Source organism: Gossypium raimondii, chromosome 12 (genome assembly GCF_025698545.1).
Source record: "Gossypium raimondii isolate GPD5lz chromosome 12, ASM2569854v1, whole genome shotgun sequence".
NCBI classification, from domain to species: domain Eukaryota; kingdom Viridiplantae; phylum Streptophyta; class Magnoliopsida; order Malvales; family Malvaceae; genus Gossypium; species Gossypium raimondii.
Genome location: NC_068576.1, coordinates 53670574 through 53685826, shown reverse-complemented (window position 1 = coordinate 53685826; position 15253 = coordinate 53670574). Strand labels below are relative to the sequence as shown.

Here is a 15253-nt window from a genome sequence, read left to right as displayed (position 1 = left end):
CAATTCTTCTCGACGGATTTATATCATTAAGTATCCCTTTCTTTAAGACATTTAAATAATAATAATAATAATAATATTCTTTAGATTTCAAAATGTTTGATCCTAACTTATTGGATGTGACATTTTGTTATCTCGTTTTTTAATAAAAGAAATATTTGGTGTTTAAGGATTTGAAGAAAATTGAACCCTAACTTACTGGGTTTTGATTTTCTCGATCGATTTAAATAACCAAATATCCTTCTCCAAATGTATGAATTTGTTTTAAATTTTAAAAAGGGACGAATCTAACTTCGAAGATTGAATCGTTGCACTCTAACTTACTGAATATAACGATTTATTTCTTTAAAGTAGGTTAGTCTTATTTCCCAATCCGATTACTCAAATTTTCTCTTCAAAGGATCTTATTTTAAAATCCTTTCAAGGTTTTGACATTAAGATATTAAACAATCGATTCGGTACCAATTTTGGGCGTTACGAGGGTGCTAACCCTTCCTCGTGCGTAACCGACTCCCGAACCTTATTTTTTTCAAAATTCGTAGACCTAAAATTATTTTCAAGGTGATCCGATTACACCACAATAAGAGATCGGTGACGACTCCCATTTCTGTTTTCATTTTAAAAGTCGATCCCCGTTTTTTTAAATATATATTCTTTTTTACACATATTTTATAATATATATGTTTATATATTTCTTTTTATAAATGCATTATATATAATTTGTTATATAAATTCTATAATCCAAATTTTATATGTAAATCCATGTTTTTTCCATAATTTCAACATTTATATTCTTTATTGTTTACTTTTTTTATAAGCTTTTATTTCCCTCACTCGTTTATTCATTTGTGTTTTCATTTATATTCTAAAGAATGTTTTATTTTGTTCATTTATTTGATATTTCGCATGTCATTATTTTTTATTATGTACATTAATTTCGTTTATTTAATTGTTTTATCTTATTTCTACGCCATAGTTGTATTTATTATTGTATTTTCCATTTAATATAACATTACATCATCTTTTTACTCAATTTAAAAACAAAAAATTTTCAAAATAGAGATAATACTCGTATTTAGGATTTTTCATGAAAATTGAGCCATAACGTATTGGGTTCCAATTTTCTTCGATAAATCTAATAATCGAGAATTACTCTTTAATCAAAAATAAAATGAAAGGCTTGTCGTCGGGAATTCAATATGTTGTGTCCTAATACATTGGATGTGACGTGTTGATTTATCGAGATAAATATTTTTTTAAAAAAATTAAGAAAGGAAATATTCAATGTTTGAGATTTTAAGAGATTGTGCCCTAATGTATTGGACTGTAATTTCTTCATAAATTTTAAACAATTGAATATTCTTTTTAAATTTTATCACGCAAATGTTTTGGACAAACTCATAAACTCATCTTGAAAAAATAAAATATCGTGCCCTAACGCATTGGGTGTGATATTTTCTATTTCAAAATGAGAGAGTCTTAATAAATAATTTAATTTAATTTAATTAAAGATCGTACTTTTAACTCTCAACATTAAGACATTAATTAGTCAATTTGGTACCAATTTTTAGGCGTTACGAGGGTGCTAATCCTTCCTCGAACGTAACTGACTCCCGAACCCGTTTTTCTAAAAACTCGTAGACCAAAATTATTTTAAGTGATCCAATCACACTTTAATAAAAGATTGGTGGCGACTCCAAATTTTCATTGACAACTAATTTTTATTTTTTTTTTAAAAATAAAAATAATTTCGACAATGATGAAAGAATTACAATTCTCAAGGACATGAGCTTTGAGCATGAAATTCTTGTAATTTGTCGCTAAGTTCTAAAATTATTTCTATTATTGATAAATTCTAAAATTTGTAAATATTATATAATATGTATATATATATTAAGTTATAGGGTTCAACTTGTAAATTCTGGTACAGTCTAACCCATCTTAACAGATGGAAGGAAAAAAGAAGAAGAGAGAAACACCATCGTAATAGATTTTATTGGTAAAAACATTTAACTTTATTCACTCAAAGCCTGAGGTGACGAAGCCCAAAACATCAGCCAAGCAGTTTCTTTATATCCTTCTGCAAATATCAACTGAAATCAATTAGGAGCTTTGATCATTGAATGGTGTGATGGGTATAAATGAAGCAAAAGAAAAGGCAAAAATGGAGGTGGTTTACCTCGATGCTAATAGGGGAAGTAGTGGGGGCATAACGATCCACAACATGTCCCTCTTTATCCACCAGGAACTTGGCAAAATTCCACTTGATGTCGTCCCCCAGAAGTCCACCCAGAGCTCCACCTTTGCTAGCCTTCAGGAATTTGTATATCGGAGCTGCGTTCTCGCCATTCACATCCACCTGCAATCCATTGAAATGAAGTCAACTCCAACATGCCTAAAACCATGTGGACATGAGGAGAAGAGCTCGTTATCTTAATGTCACTGAAGCCTTTACAAAGGCTTGCACACCATATTATCACATAGGCAACCGGAATAAGGAGTTTTGCAGACCCAAAAAGACTAGTTATTAAGCTAAGAAACATTAACTATATAAAGTAAAATTAGCAACATCATTCATATAAAGTCAAAAGGATATATACCTTATCAAATATGGGGTATTCAGCTTTAAAGCGAGTGCAAGCAAACTCCAAGATTTCTTCATTGTTCCCTGGCTCCTGACCCCCAAACTGGTTACATGGAAATGCCAGAATCTCGAAACCTGACCCGACAAACCAGCAAATCAAATAATCAAAGGCTCATGAATGGTCCTCAGAAACAAGAAGCTACAAGGATGCTAAAACAAACCTTGATCTTTATATTTCTCATACAATTTACTCAGCTCAGTGTAGTTGGAGTTGGTCAAGCCACTGCATCAACATTTTAAGCACCAAATTCAAAACTGTCCAGAAATTAAAGCTAAAAATCCAACAAGTAGGCCAAAGAAAAGCATCATCTAAATGTGCAATCAATCCACTATATCCTTGTTACACAAAATTGAAATTAGAGGTACCATTGAGATGCAACATTGACAATCAAGAGGACCTTGCCCTTGTAAATGCTTAAATCGACGTCATTTCCTTTTGCATCCTGAAGAACCAAACCCATATCTTAGGGGGGGGGGGGAGGGCTGATTGAAAATTGAATCAAAGACAAAACTAAATTTGAATCAAATAAACTTCGTCTGTGGGGGTAAAATTTATACCCAAAACCAACCTTAACAGTGAAGTCATGAACTGACCCCTTGGAGGACTGAGCAGCCATAGTATGATCAAATCTCAAACTACCCACGAGAGACCTTGGAGACCCTGTTTTGATCGAGTGAGATACCAGATAAACTGGTGAAATCTGTGGAAAACTCAAAAGGGTTTGGTTGAAACTCGGTGAGGAACGCTTTCCTAAAAGTAGAGAAGCAGACACAGCAAGTGCACTTAGATTTCGTCGAACGAGCATATTTCAAGTAAAACAGGAATCTTTTGGCGCCTTGTGAAAAATCTTGGCCAGGGGGTGGGGGTTAGTAGGATTGTGAAGATGGTGTCTACACGAGGACTTTTCTTCTCTTAACACGTATGATAAATCAGGGCCATCTGTCGAGTCGTTGAATGCGGAGAAGTGAGTAAGGATCAGGATCTCTTGCAGCAGAGAATACGTAATGGAGGCAGCCAATTTAGCAACTTTCTGTGGTTCTCCAGAAGGGGTTTTCGATACAAGGAAGCTATGTGTGGATGAAAACACTATTCGATCTTGTTAAGCAGTTTAGATTCTTAAATGTGACATTTATGATATAAATGGAAAGTGATATATGCTCAAATACGTGTAGAACTAGATAAATGGTCGAAAAGATAACATAAAACCCAGTCCTAGAATTCATTCGATTCCATTCACATTGTTAAGGAAAATGCGTCTTTGAAACTTTTCAGGCTGGGCATTTGAGTCCCCATAGACCAGAATAGTTAATGGTTTTTCACTATAGAGCACTTTATCAAATAACTGTAAAACATTCGCTTGTAATAAGGTAAATGACATGAACATGACAGCTCTGAATGTTGATACAGTTGAGCTTCAGGAGCCAGCTAGTTCATATATCTGTGTAAGTCAAATAGCTAGAATTTGGTTATTTCTATTTTTGGTTTAAAGTAAAAACTTCTTTATGACAAGCGACCATATGGGATTTTTGTAGCCTTTTTAATGATTAAGGTACAGTTTTTTCAGCAGGCATTTTGGCTGCTTGGTGTACCCTATAGAGATCTGCTAGTGGTAGGGTAGGGGGACCAAAATACGATGCAAAAGTGCAAAACCCTTAGAGCAAGGGCAACAAATAATATCCATTAGTGATACTGATCAAGCAACACAGCTTTTGAGAATGAAAATTTGCAACAATAGATACTAGAGTTAGGACAACAGTATAAATCTAACCATAGGACTTGCAGTATAAACCATAGGTAAAACATGTATCGTGTTTATACAAGCTAATAATTGCTTATCATCTGGAAATAAGTACTTGGTAATACGGTTTTCCCTCACATTCTAGAAACCAACGGCTTTTTCATGTTGGATCCGCCTTCATTTTTTGCTGCCTTTAACCGCTGATGTTGTTGTCTTTCTTTGGCCAGCATGATCACTCTATGTACTTCATCAAAGTGAGGATTTGTGGCATTTCTTGTGTTCTCAATCCATTGCTGCACTTTCTTGTGCGGACCCAATAACCTAGTGCGATCCTTCTCATCCAAAACCTACGTCCAATAAACTTTTATCAAATTTCAATGTCTTTCAAAAGATTCTGAGATTAGCAATCAATCTTGAAGTTATAATTTATAGAAACAAAAACTTTTGTCACTGAATAACATATACCGGAGTGGTGTAGGTCACGGGATGCACTGCAAGTAATAAAATATATGTTGGGTTTGAGCAGAAAGGCAAATCTCAGGACTAGTCTTGAGCTCTGTTTTAAAACAGATGAAACATGACAATCTTTTCTGCTGAAATGTAGGCAGACAAGTCTATAAAACTAAAACTTGCACTAGTGCAACCCCATTTTATGATGCTTATAAAGGAAATGGTCCTAAAAAGTACACAACGGGGAGATCCAAGAAACAATCTATGTAGTGGAAAAAAGGCTAAGGTTGTTGTTGAGATGATTATGGTGATGAGTGGTAGCACATGAGTGTCTTTAAGGAAAAAGGTAATCTAAGGAGGACAATCCTGAACCTATATCACAATATATTATGTTCCACCAGAGAAGGCACCAACAAAATATTGAAATTTGGACAAAAAATCAAGTCACAAAAAGGTACCTCAAGTTGCGTTAACTCGCAAACAAGGCTAAGATCTGCTATGGATGGTTGGTTCCCGCCTAGCAAAAAACGTCCATTACCCTTGAGCCAAAAGGACTCTAGCTTCGAAAGAGATGAGGACAGAATTATCTCAGCTTCAGCAGCTGCTTGTGGATTCAATGGACGGCCAAGTATAGGTGCAATTGTAGTATTGAAAACATATGGGGCTGAAAAGAGAATCATCGAGTTCAAACACCTATCTTACCCAAGGAAGGGAACATTTATATGCATAACAACATAGCCAAGCATATGTCATAGGAGTTGATGCAACCACATAGACGACGAAAAGTGAATTTGAGTTGCACACACAGTCAAGCACAATCATTTATTGATGTGAAGATGCCAAAACTAAAGAATGGAAGGAATTTAGCATCCTGATAGTCTAATATTGTAATTAAGGGAAAAGAAGTGCACAAATCTGATGCTTGAAATGCCAATCCAGAGAAAATGTTGTTATAGTAATGGGATTGATCCAGAAGGGGTAACAACATGTCATAAAGCAAGAATTGTGATAAAAGCAATATTGTCCTACACTATCAATCACCATTCATCAATCATTTAAATAGTTTGATTCTTTCGGTGTTAATTATACACCTGCACCACGACGTAAGTTGGAGTGATGCCAATCCAACACCGAGTGTATCTTACTTCTCTTGAAAACATCAGCTGGATACCTTAAAACACGGATGAGCAAATTTGTTAAGAATTGAGTTGCAGATCAAACTGAACGTGGAATGTGCCAAAAATACATTTGAAAATCATGTGGTTAGATTTAGAAACCACATAAGTTCAAGTAAAACAATAATCCAGAGCACATAGACATCAGCAAGTAAGTCAGATGTCATAAGATCCTTCTAGCATTAACACTGTATAACACTGTGCCATTGATATACCACTTATGTTATTCAACTATCCATGTGAAAATAGTGATGTAGCACTGTATGTAAGTAATAGTATAAAGAAGCTTAGCAAGGAACTCCAAAAAGTAAGCATGGAAGAAATTGTATCAACAGACACTATCCCTATCCATAGAATGTAAGCTGAAAGAGAAAGCAACTGCACTTACCATTGGTCTGCAACTCCAGGAAATGCGCAAGCAAGATAGATAAGAATGGCATGGCTGCAAAAATTTATATATTCTGAATATGTAGGAAACCTTTGAAATGAGGGGGATATAGCAAGGGGTAAACTAAATACTCTTCAAATACCTCTCAAACAACTTAAATCTTCCATCAGCAATGGCAGGCAGCTGTTTCATGGGATTTATTTCTGCAGCAAAATCATTGGAATAATTTCATGACACTAATAATTAATTATAACTCGAATGGTGAATTAATTAAGAATGGAACAATACCCGCGAATTCAGGAGTTAAATGCTGACCCTTCGAGATATGTACTTTGATCTCCTCATAGTCTATACCATTTACCCTAAATATACAAAAAAGAAAAAAAGAACAATTTTGAAGAAAGAGAAAAACACCCAGAATCAGATAGTTGAAAATCAGTAAAAGAAATTAAATTTACTTGCAGAAGATGATGACAGCACGAGATGGCTGAGACATTCGATCTGCATATACTTTGAGCTTCATTCCACCCCCCCCCTTTTTTTTTCTATCTATTTTGGGTTTCTGTGCCTTTGTTTCTTTACCCTCCTCCCTCCCCTCTCAGCTGCTGCCTTATTGGGATTGGCTATGGATAAGAGTTGGAATTTGGGCTTTAGCCATTTTAGTACATTTCCTTCATGAGGACAAAAACATGGTGTAGGCTTTTGTCCTTTACTAACAAGCTTAGTCCAAAGCGTCGTCGTATGATCTCTACCGAATTACATTATCTCTAAGCAGATCTAGGCTTCTTTTAGTTTGCTTCAGCACGTAATTAAGGTGCAGTTGAGGGTGTGAATCTCACTTGGTTCAGCAGAGCAGTCCACTGAAAAGTAATCTCACCACGCTGGATAGTTGATTTTCTGCTGGAGGTTTCAGCAGCAATTGAAAATTAAGGGTGCTATTGTATTTTTAACAAACAAAAAGTACCATTACTTTTATTTATTATTTTACCATTTTATCCTTGAAAGCTAAATAATATTTATCATTGTTATAAAAAAATATTTAACTATAAAAATTAAAAATAATTATCATTTTATCTAATAAATAATTTAAATTGATTATATAATTCATTAAAATATTGAAAGATACATTTTAATATTTATTAAATGAATTTATAAATTTACATATTTTAATAATTTTTAAAAAATAAAATAATTTTAAAAAATTCTATTATATATCAATTCTAATCTGATGTCATTAATAGTTATTTTTTATTCTCACCTCACCGCTACAGCTGCGTTTGAATCCAAGCACACACTCCACCATTGTTTCTAATCTCACCGCTACATTATCCAATCTCACCGCTACAGTAATTAATCTCACCGCCATCGCTATTTTTAACCTCACCAGAGATAAACACACCACCCATCCAAACTCACCCCTAATCTCATTAACATTTCTGTCTCAGGCTTTCGGCATTTGCTTACTCTGTCAAAGTCATATTTTATAAGTCGTTGAAGTTTTAATCTTTATCTTCCTTCTTAAAGTTTATGGCTTCATTCTCCACCTTTTCTTTCATTATCCATTAGACCCAGTTTACAGTAGCCAAATTCCAAGTGTTTGCATCAATAATTTTGCATCCTTTTAGTTTGGGTAGTTTACAGTTATATTTCTTAATTGGATGTTGCTTTAGCCAGATTATAGCTGTAACACCCCCAACCCTTATCTGTTGCCAGAATTAGGTTATGGAGCATTACCGGATATATCGGATAACTTATCACTAGTTCACAAATAAATAACATACATAGTATAGTTTAATTAATACATTACCTAAATACATGCCACAATATCAAAAGAAAGGCACATCACTAAAATTTATCTGAGGTCGGGATTGCTCTGGATGCTGGACCGGACACTGGCTTTCTACTAACCTGCGCACGGAGACAACCGTACGCTGAGTATATGAATACTCAGTGGTATTACCATAATTCAAATTAATAACATTAATCGATAAATTATAGACATTTAAATTTATGTCTACAATTATTCATTAATTATCTCGTACTTTAAATCAACTTGATAATTAATAACAATAAGCAATATTATTCATACCTTATTTCACTATCTAAATTTTTATTGGATTTTTCAACAACAATTATAATAACTAATTTTATAAAATTTTATTCAAATTAACTCATACACTATTTCTTAATTCAATTTATGCCGTTAATCTTTCAATAAACATTTAATACATTAAATCAACTTGTTTCAACAACAACAACAACAACAACAACAACAACAACAACAATAATAATAATAATAATAATAATAATAATAATAATAATAATAATTATCTTTTAATTCAATCCGTTCATTTATAATCAATTTACACTTATAATCTTTTAACACTCAATTTATTCATTAAATCCATAAATAAATTTCAATAACTTGTATTCAATTAAATTCGCATATTATTTCACAATTTCAAATCATTTTATTTTCACTTCTCATTTCGATTCATATTCAAGATCATTCAATAAAATTTATATTATCAAAATTATTCATTTACCCCTATTAACTTGACTCGGACTCTGACAGATACGCGGATTCCACCCAAACACACCAGAATATCCAACCAAAACACACCCGAAATAAATATAATTCCTCCATAACACACCAATATATCATATCCTCCCAAACACACCAATAAGACATTAAATGCCTCTTCGGATAAACCGAAGCATGTAATAACATAATCATCTTCTCGGCCGAGCTACAAATCTCCTCATCACATCACAAATCCTATGGCATGCCATTTGTATCCAATCTAGTCCGATAAGTTAATAGGGTATTCGAATCACATTTCAATTCAATCATTTTCTCATATTTTCAATTCCAATTTAATCACAATTTAATTCAATACATTTTTCACCTTCCAATCAGTATACCGTCAAATGCTCATACATATTTATACTTCATTTTAATTTCATTCAATTCACAATTTCTCATGATCACAATTCAAATCAAAATTTTTATCCAATATGCATTTCAATACTACATTAATTCAATATCGATATTCACCTTATTTTTATTTACTAAACATATTATTCAAAATTCAATAATTGCTATTAATAAATTCAATATCAATACGTATTTATCATTCAATTCAATCATGATACTTACTTTAATTTGCTTATCATGTATATTAATTTAAATTTTTAATAATTAATAATTAAATTCGAATTATAGTAATACTAACCGTAAATTTTCTCGAGTCACTCTTTGTTCACCTTCTCCGTTCCTTCTTTCCTTCTCTGTTTCGTTTGCCTATTCTGTTTCTATTCCCTTTTTCTATCTTTTATTTCTTTTATTTAATTAGATTAATATAATAACAATAAAATAATAATATAATATTACTTACTTAAATAATAAGTAAATATGTAATCATTACTAATATATATGTATTTTATTTTTCCACATGTCATCATATACACCATGCATTTGTCAAAATTTTGTTTATTTGAAATATAATAATATAATATAATTTACAATACAATAAAATAATAATATACTTAAAAAAATCTAAAATTTTATCATGTATATGCCGACTCAACTTTAGAAAAGGCATAATTACCTATTTGGCCCTTTTAACTTTTTTAATCTATTATTCAACTTTTCCCTACTTCAATTTAGTCATTTTTTACAATAAATCCTAATTAAGTCAAATTCACCTAATTAAATAAACAACTAACTTCTTAAATATTTATAATAAATATTTACAAGTTTGATTTATCGAAATAAAGTCCCGTAAATCTATTTTTTAATTAGATTCTTTTAATCAATTAACCATCGAAACATTAAAATTTTTTAACGAAACTTTAATACTACCTAATGACACTCCATAAATATTTATAAAAATATTTACGACTTAGTTTATAATATCGAGATCTCAACACCTCATTTTTGACCCAATTTACCTAATAATTTATTTTAAATCACAAAATTAACTAAGTTTAGAAATATTTCTAAAATCACGCTTAACTTATAATTATTAATTAATAAATTTTCTAACTTTTTTATCGGATTTAGTGATCTCAAATCACTGTTCTGACACTACTGGAAATTAGGTTGTTACAATAGCTTCTGAAATTGTTTGGTTTGTTCCTGTTTCTCCCAAATTTGGAATTGAAGTGTTGGATTCAGTGGCTTAAAGATGGAAGTAAACAAGGAGAAGTATGCTGCTGATCTCTCTATGCAAGAAGCACGGGCGCGCTCGGTTCTTTCATACACAAAACTCCACTTCTGAACTAAGAGTCTCTGCATGCTATTTCTGGAAGGAGGCTGTTCTTCAAGTGTAAATGTTTTCAAAAGGGGTAAAGGGAATCATCTCTTACTTGTTTTCATCTTATTCTCCAAATTAACACTCTTCTATGAGTTGCTTAACAGGGGAGTATCCATATTCAGAGGTGCTCGCAATGCTATATTTTCACTTGATGATCAGCAGGCTGGTAAGGGAGTTGTAACTCATAGCAGGTTTACTTAAAACCCATCTATGATCCATGTATACCCTTCATTATGTTTCCTTCCCTGGCTATTTAATTGGGTTAGACCTGATCACATCCTCCAAAATTAGTGGTAACCATGCTGCAGAATTGGCATTGGCTGCAAAGTTACGCCGGATCGCTGCATATGTAGTTATACCGAAGACTGCTCCACAGTGCAAAGTTCAGAGTGTGGTACGGTGGTCAGGTTATATGGAGTGAGCCAACGATGCAGTCAAAGGAGGAAACTGCAACCAATGTGTTGCAAGAAACTGGGGCAGCTCTAATACATGCACATGCTGATGGGCGCATTATAAGGTAGTACATTTAACACTTCTAAGCTGTGAATGCTGTAATTTAATGTTATAACGGGGAATTAGTTGATATGGAAATCTTTTTCAGTGGGCAGGGTACCGTATCCTTGGAGCTTTTAGAGCAAGCTCCTCATATGGACACTAAAAGAGTTCCCATCAGTGGTTTACGTCGCAGAGTTTTTTTCTGTCAATTTTATGGTTATTATTCTTGCATGATCGATCACCTTTTTGTCGTTTTTTTTGTGAGTTTTTTCTTCTCAAGTACAAATGGTTTCTGAAAATCTGCAGGAGGTGGCTTGAAATCAGGGGTGGCATTGGCTGCCAAGTCTTTCAATCCTGCCATTTGAGTTTTGGCTGCTGAACCAAAGGGAGCAAATGATGCAGCTCAATCAAAAGTGGCGTTAGAATGTAACCTTACCTGAAACAAATACAGTTGCTGATGGCCTGAGAGCTTTCCTTGGTGAATTCACCTGGTAAATTCATTCCCATGGTGTCTTATTGATGTGTGAAGGATATATTCACCGTATGTAGATGTTCTCTTTTATCAGTTAGTGCACTAGCTATCAGCAAACAGCACTGTGTCTTAGCTTTCAGTAAGTCTCATTCTATGCCTTATGATTGATTAGGCCCATAGAACGTAATAACAGTGGACGATACAGAAACAATCAAAGCAATGAGACTCTGCTATGAAATCCTTAGAGTTGCAGTTGAACCAAGTGGAGCCATAGGGCTTGCAGGTGCCTTATCTGATAGCTTCAGGAACAACCCTGCCTGGAAGGAATGCAACCAAATAGGAATTATACTTTCAGGAGGTAATGTAGATCTTGGAAGTGCTGTGGAATTCATTTAGCAAATGAAATTTACCATTGTTATTGCTACTCCTATTTAAAACTTTTTTTTCCCTTTTAAATTTAAGTTTGATCTCTAAATGCTGATATGTAAACCAACTACTTTGGTGGCAACTATTAATCCTAGTATGATGATATGTCATTCAACCATCCATGCAAATAGAGATGTAGCACTGTAAATTAGTATAAAGAAGCTGAGCAAGGAACTCCAACAAATAAGCATGGAAGAAATTCAATATCAACAGACGCTACTATCGCTGTCAATACTCTCCGAAAGAGAAAGAAACTGCACTTACCAATAGTCTGCAACTCCAGGAAACGCATAAGCAAGATAGATATGAATGGCATGGCTGCAAAAATTATATATACTGAATATGTAGGAAACCTTTGAAATGAGGGGAAAAAGCAAGGGGTACATGAAATACTCTTTAAATACCTCTCAAACAACTTAAATCTTCCATCAGCAATGGCAGGCAGCTTTTGCATGAGATTTATTGCTGCAACAAAATCATTGGAATAAAAACTGAACATGTCCAGTTTCCTATAAATAATTTCGTAACACTAATTAATTGATTATAATTTGAAAGGTGAAATAATTAAGAATGAAAGAATACCTTCGTCGAACAAAAAAAAAAAAAGAATACCTTCGCATTCAGGAGTTAGATGCTGACCCTTTGGGATATGGACTTTGATCTCCTCATAGTCTATACCATTTACCCTAAATATACAAAAAAAGAAAAAAGGAACAATTTTGAAGAAAGGGAAAAAAACACCCAGAATCAAATAGTAGTTGAAAATAAGTAAAAGGATTGAAATTTACTTGCAGAAGAAGACTACAGCACGAGATGGCTGAGAAATTCGATCTGCATATACGTTGAGCTTCATTTTTTTTTTCTTTTTCTTCTAACGATTCTGGGTTTCTGCCTTTGTGTTTTTAGTTTATTTCCGCCCCTCCTATTTGGGATGGACTATGGATAAGAGTTGGTCTTTAGGCTTTAGCCATTTTACATTTCCCATGAGTACAGAAAAAACATGATTTAATCCTCGTCCAAAGCGTCGTCGTATGATCCCTAGCTAATTACATTGATAGCATCTCTAATTTAATCTCTCATTGACATTTCCGGGGCTTTGGGCATTTGCTTACTCTCTCTCACCAGTTTTGTAAAATCCGAACAAATAAGAAAACAGCACTCAAGTTTGTATCTTTCTCGAAGTCATATTCTGTAAGTAGTTAAAGTTTTAATCTTTATCCTCCATTCTTAATGTTTATGGATTCATCCTCCTCCTTTCCTTTCATTTTACAGTAGACCCATTATACAGTTGCTAAAATCCAAGTGTTTGCATCAATAAATTTGCATCCTTTTTAGTTTGGTTAGTTGACAATGGGACTTCTGTATTTACAGTTACATTTGTTAATTGGATGTTGCTTTAGCCAGATTGTAGCTTCTGAAATTGTTTGGTTTGTTCCTGTTTCTCCCAAATTTGGAATTGAAGTGTTGGATTCAGTGGCTTAAAGATGGAAGTAAACAAGGAGAAGTATGCTGCTGATCTCTCCTCTATCAAAGAAGCACGGGCGCGCATCAGTTCTTTCATAAACAAAACTCCACTTATGACCTCGGAGTCCCTGGATGCTATTTCTGGAAGGAGGCTGTTCTTCAAGTGTGAATGTTTCCAAAAGGGGTAAAAGGAATCATTATTTACTTGTTTTCATCTTATTCTCCAAATTGAGACTGTTCTATGTGTTGCTTAACAGGGGAGCATTCAAATTCAGAGGTGCTTGCAATGCTATATTTTCACTTGATGATCAGCAGGCTGCTAAGGGAGTTGTAACTCATAGCAGGTTTACTTGAAACACATCCATGATCTATACCCTTCATTATGTTTCCTTTCCCTTGCTGTTTAATTGGGTTATATCTGATCACATCCTTCAAAATTAGTGGTAACCATGCTGCAGCATTGGCATTGGCTGCAAAGTTACGTGGGATCACTTCATATATAGTTATACCGAAGAATGCTCCGCAGTGCAAAGTTCAGAATGTTGTGCGTTATGGTGGTCAGGTTATATGGAGTGAGACAACAATCAAGTCGAGGGAGGAAACTGCAACCACGGTGCAGCAAGAAACTGGGGCTGCTCTTATACATCCATATAATGATGGGCGCATTATAAGGTAATACATTGAACATTTCTAAGCCGAGATACTGTAATTTAATGTTATATCGGTGAATTAATTGATACGGAAATCTGTTTCAGTGGGCAGGGTACCATATCCTTGGAGCTTTTAGAGCAAGCCCCTCATATAGACACTATAATAGTTCCCATCAGTGGTTTGTGTTGCAGCCTTTTTTCTGTTATTATTCCTGCACGGTCGATCACCTTTTTTTGTTTTTTTGCGAGTTTTTTCTTCTCAACTACAAATGGTTTTTGAAAATATGCAGGAGGTGGCTTGATATCAGGGGTGGCATTGGCTGCCAAGTCTATCAATCCTGCCATTCGAGTTTTGGCCGCTGAACCAAAGGGAGCAAATGATGCAGCTCAATCAAAAGCAGCCGGTAGAATTGTAACCTTACCTGAAACAAATACGGTTGCTGATGGCCTGAGAGCTTTCCTTGGTGAATTCACCTGGTAAATTCATTTTCATGGTGTCTTATTGATGTGTGAAGGATATATTCCCTGTTTGTAGATGTTTTCTTTTATCAGTTAGTGCACTAGCTATCTGCACACAGCACTGTGTCTTAGCTTTCAGGAACTACACATATTTACTTATTAGTCCACAAATTTCAGTAAGTCTCATTCTATGCCTTATGATTGATTAGGCCCATAGTTCGTGATCTCGTCGACGACGTAATAACAGTAGACGATACTGAAATAATCAAAGCAATGAGACTCTGCTATGAGATCCTTAAAGTTGCAGTTGAACCAAGTGGAGCCATAGGCCTAGCAGCTGTCTTATCTGATAGCTTCAGGACCAACCCTGCCTGGAAGGACTGCAACCAAATAGGAATTATACTTTCAGGAGGTAATGTAGATCTTGAAGTGCTGTGGAATTCATTTAGCAAATGAAATTTACCATTGTGATTGCTACTCCTATTTAAACCTTTTTTCCTTTTAAACTTCGCTTTGATCTCTAAATGCTGATGTGAAATCCAATTACTTTGGTTGCAACTATTATTAATCCTAGT

General features: G+C 34.1%; 4 protein-coding genes and 1 pseudogene across 9 annotated transcripts; 2 read left to right on the top strand and 3 right to left on the bottom strand.

The window, feature by feature from the left end:
- Positions 1 to 1858: 1858 nt before the first annotated feature.
- LOC105765215 (probable phospholipid hydroperoxide glutathione peroxidase) lies at positions 1859 to 3757 on the bottom strand. 2 transcript variants are annotated; one of them, XM_052625340.1, is made up of 6 exons: positions 3211 to 3757; positions 3008 to 3084; positions 2803 to 2864; positions 2598 to 2716; positions 2177 to 2356; positions 1859 to 2090 (listed from the first exon to the last, which is right to left on the bottom strand). In XM_052625340.1, the coding sequence occupies exons 1-6, from the start codon at positions 3445 to 3447 to the stop codon at positions 2013 to 2015; spliced, it is 753 nt and encodes a 250-aa protein (XP_052481300.1). In that variant the 5' UTR covers positions 3448 to 3757; the 3' UTR covers positions 1859 to 2012. The 2 variants fall into 2 exon arrangements, with proteins under 2 accessions (XP_052481300.1, XP_012439653.1); XM_012584199.2 differs by having other exon boundaries at positions 1859 to 2077; positions 3211 to 3752.
- Positions 3758 to 4284: 527 nt separating this feature from the next.
- Positions 4285 to 7021, bottom strand: LOC105765214 (glutathione S-transferase T1). The gene is made up of 7 exons (XM_052625339.1): positions 6852 to 7021; positions 6682 to 6755; positions 6536 to 6596; positions 6394 to 6447; positions 5922 to 6001; positions 5289 to 5494; positions 4285 to 4727 (listed from the first exon to the last, which is right to left on the bottom strand). The coding sequence occupies exons 1-7, from the start codon at positions 6914 to 6916 to the stop codon at positions 4515 to 4517; spliced, it is 753 nt and encodes a 250-aa protein (XP_052481299.1). The 5' UTR covers positions 6917 to 7021; the 3' UTR covers positions 4285 to 4514.
- A 3386-nt stretch (positions 7022 to 10407) lies between these two features.
- On the top strand, positions 10408 to 12220 carry LOC105765220 (serine racemase-like; annotated as a pseudogene).
- Positions 11787 to 13041, bottom strand: LOC128035541 (glutathione S-transferase T1-like). The gene is made up of 5 exons (XM_052625341.1): positions 12894 to 13041; positions 12718 to 12791; positions 12510 to 12570; positions 12370 to 12423; positions 11787 to 11996 (listed from the first exon to the last, which is right to left on the bottom strand). Exons 1-5 carry the CDS (start codon positions 12956 to 12958, stop codon positions 11981 to 11983), a joined length of 270 nt encoding a protein of 89 aa, XP_052481301.1. The 5' UTR covers positions 12959 to 13041; the 3' UTR covers positions 11787 to 11980.
- Positions 13042 to 13146: 105 nt separating this feature from the next.
- Positions 13147 to 15246, top strand: LOC105765212 (serine racemase). Of its 5 annotated transcripts, XM_012584192.2 has the most exons (8): positions 13160 to 13296; positions 13378 to 13444; positions 13568 to 13753; positions 13827 to 13913; positions 14011 to 14241; positions 14325 to 14398; positions 14510 to 14696; positions 14888 to 15246. In XM_012584192.2, exons 3-8 carry the CDS (start codon positions 13590 to 13592, stop codon positions 15132 to 15134), a joined length of 990 nt encoding a protein of 329 aa, XP_012439646.1. In that variant the 5' UTR covers positions 13160 to 13296; positions 13378 to 13444; positions 13568 to 13589; the 3' UTR covers positions 15135 to 15246. The 5 variants fall into 5 exon arrangements, with proteins under 5 accessions (XP_052481298.1, XP_012439645.1, XP_012439644.1 ...); XM_052625338.1 differs by lacking the exon at positions 13378 to 13444 and having other exon boundaries at positions 13147 to 13296; positions 13510 to 13753; XM_012584191.2 differs by lacking the exon at positions 13378 to 13444 and having other exon boundaries at positions 13147 to 13296; positions 13506 to 13753.
- The last annotated feature ends 7 nt before the right edge of the window (positions 15247 to 15253 follow it).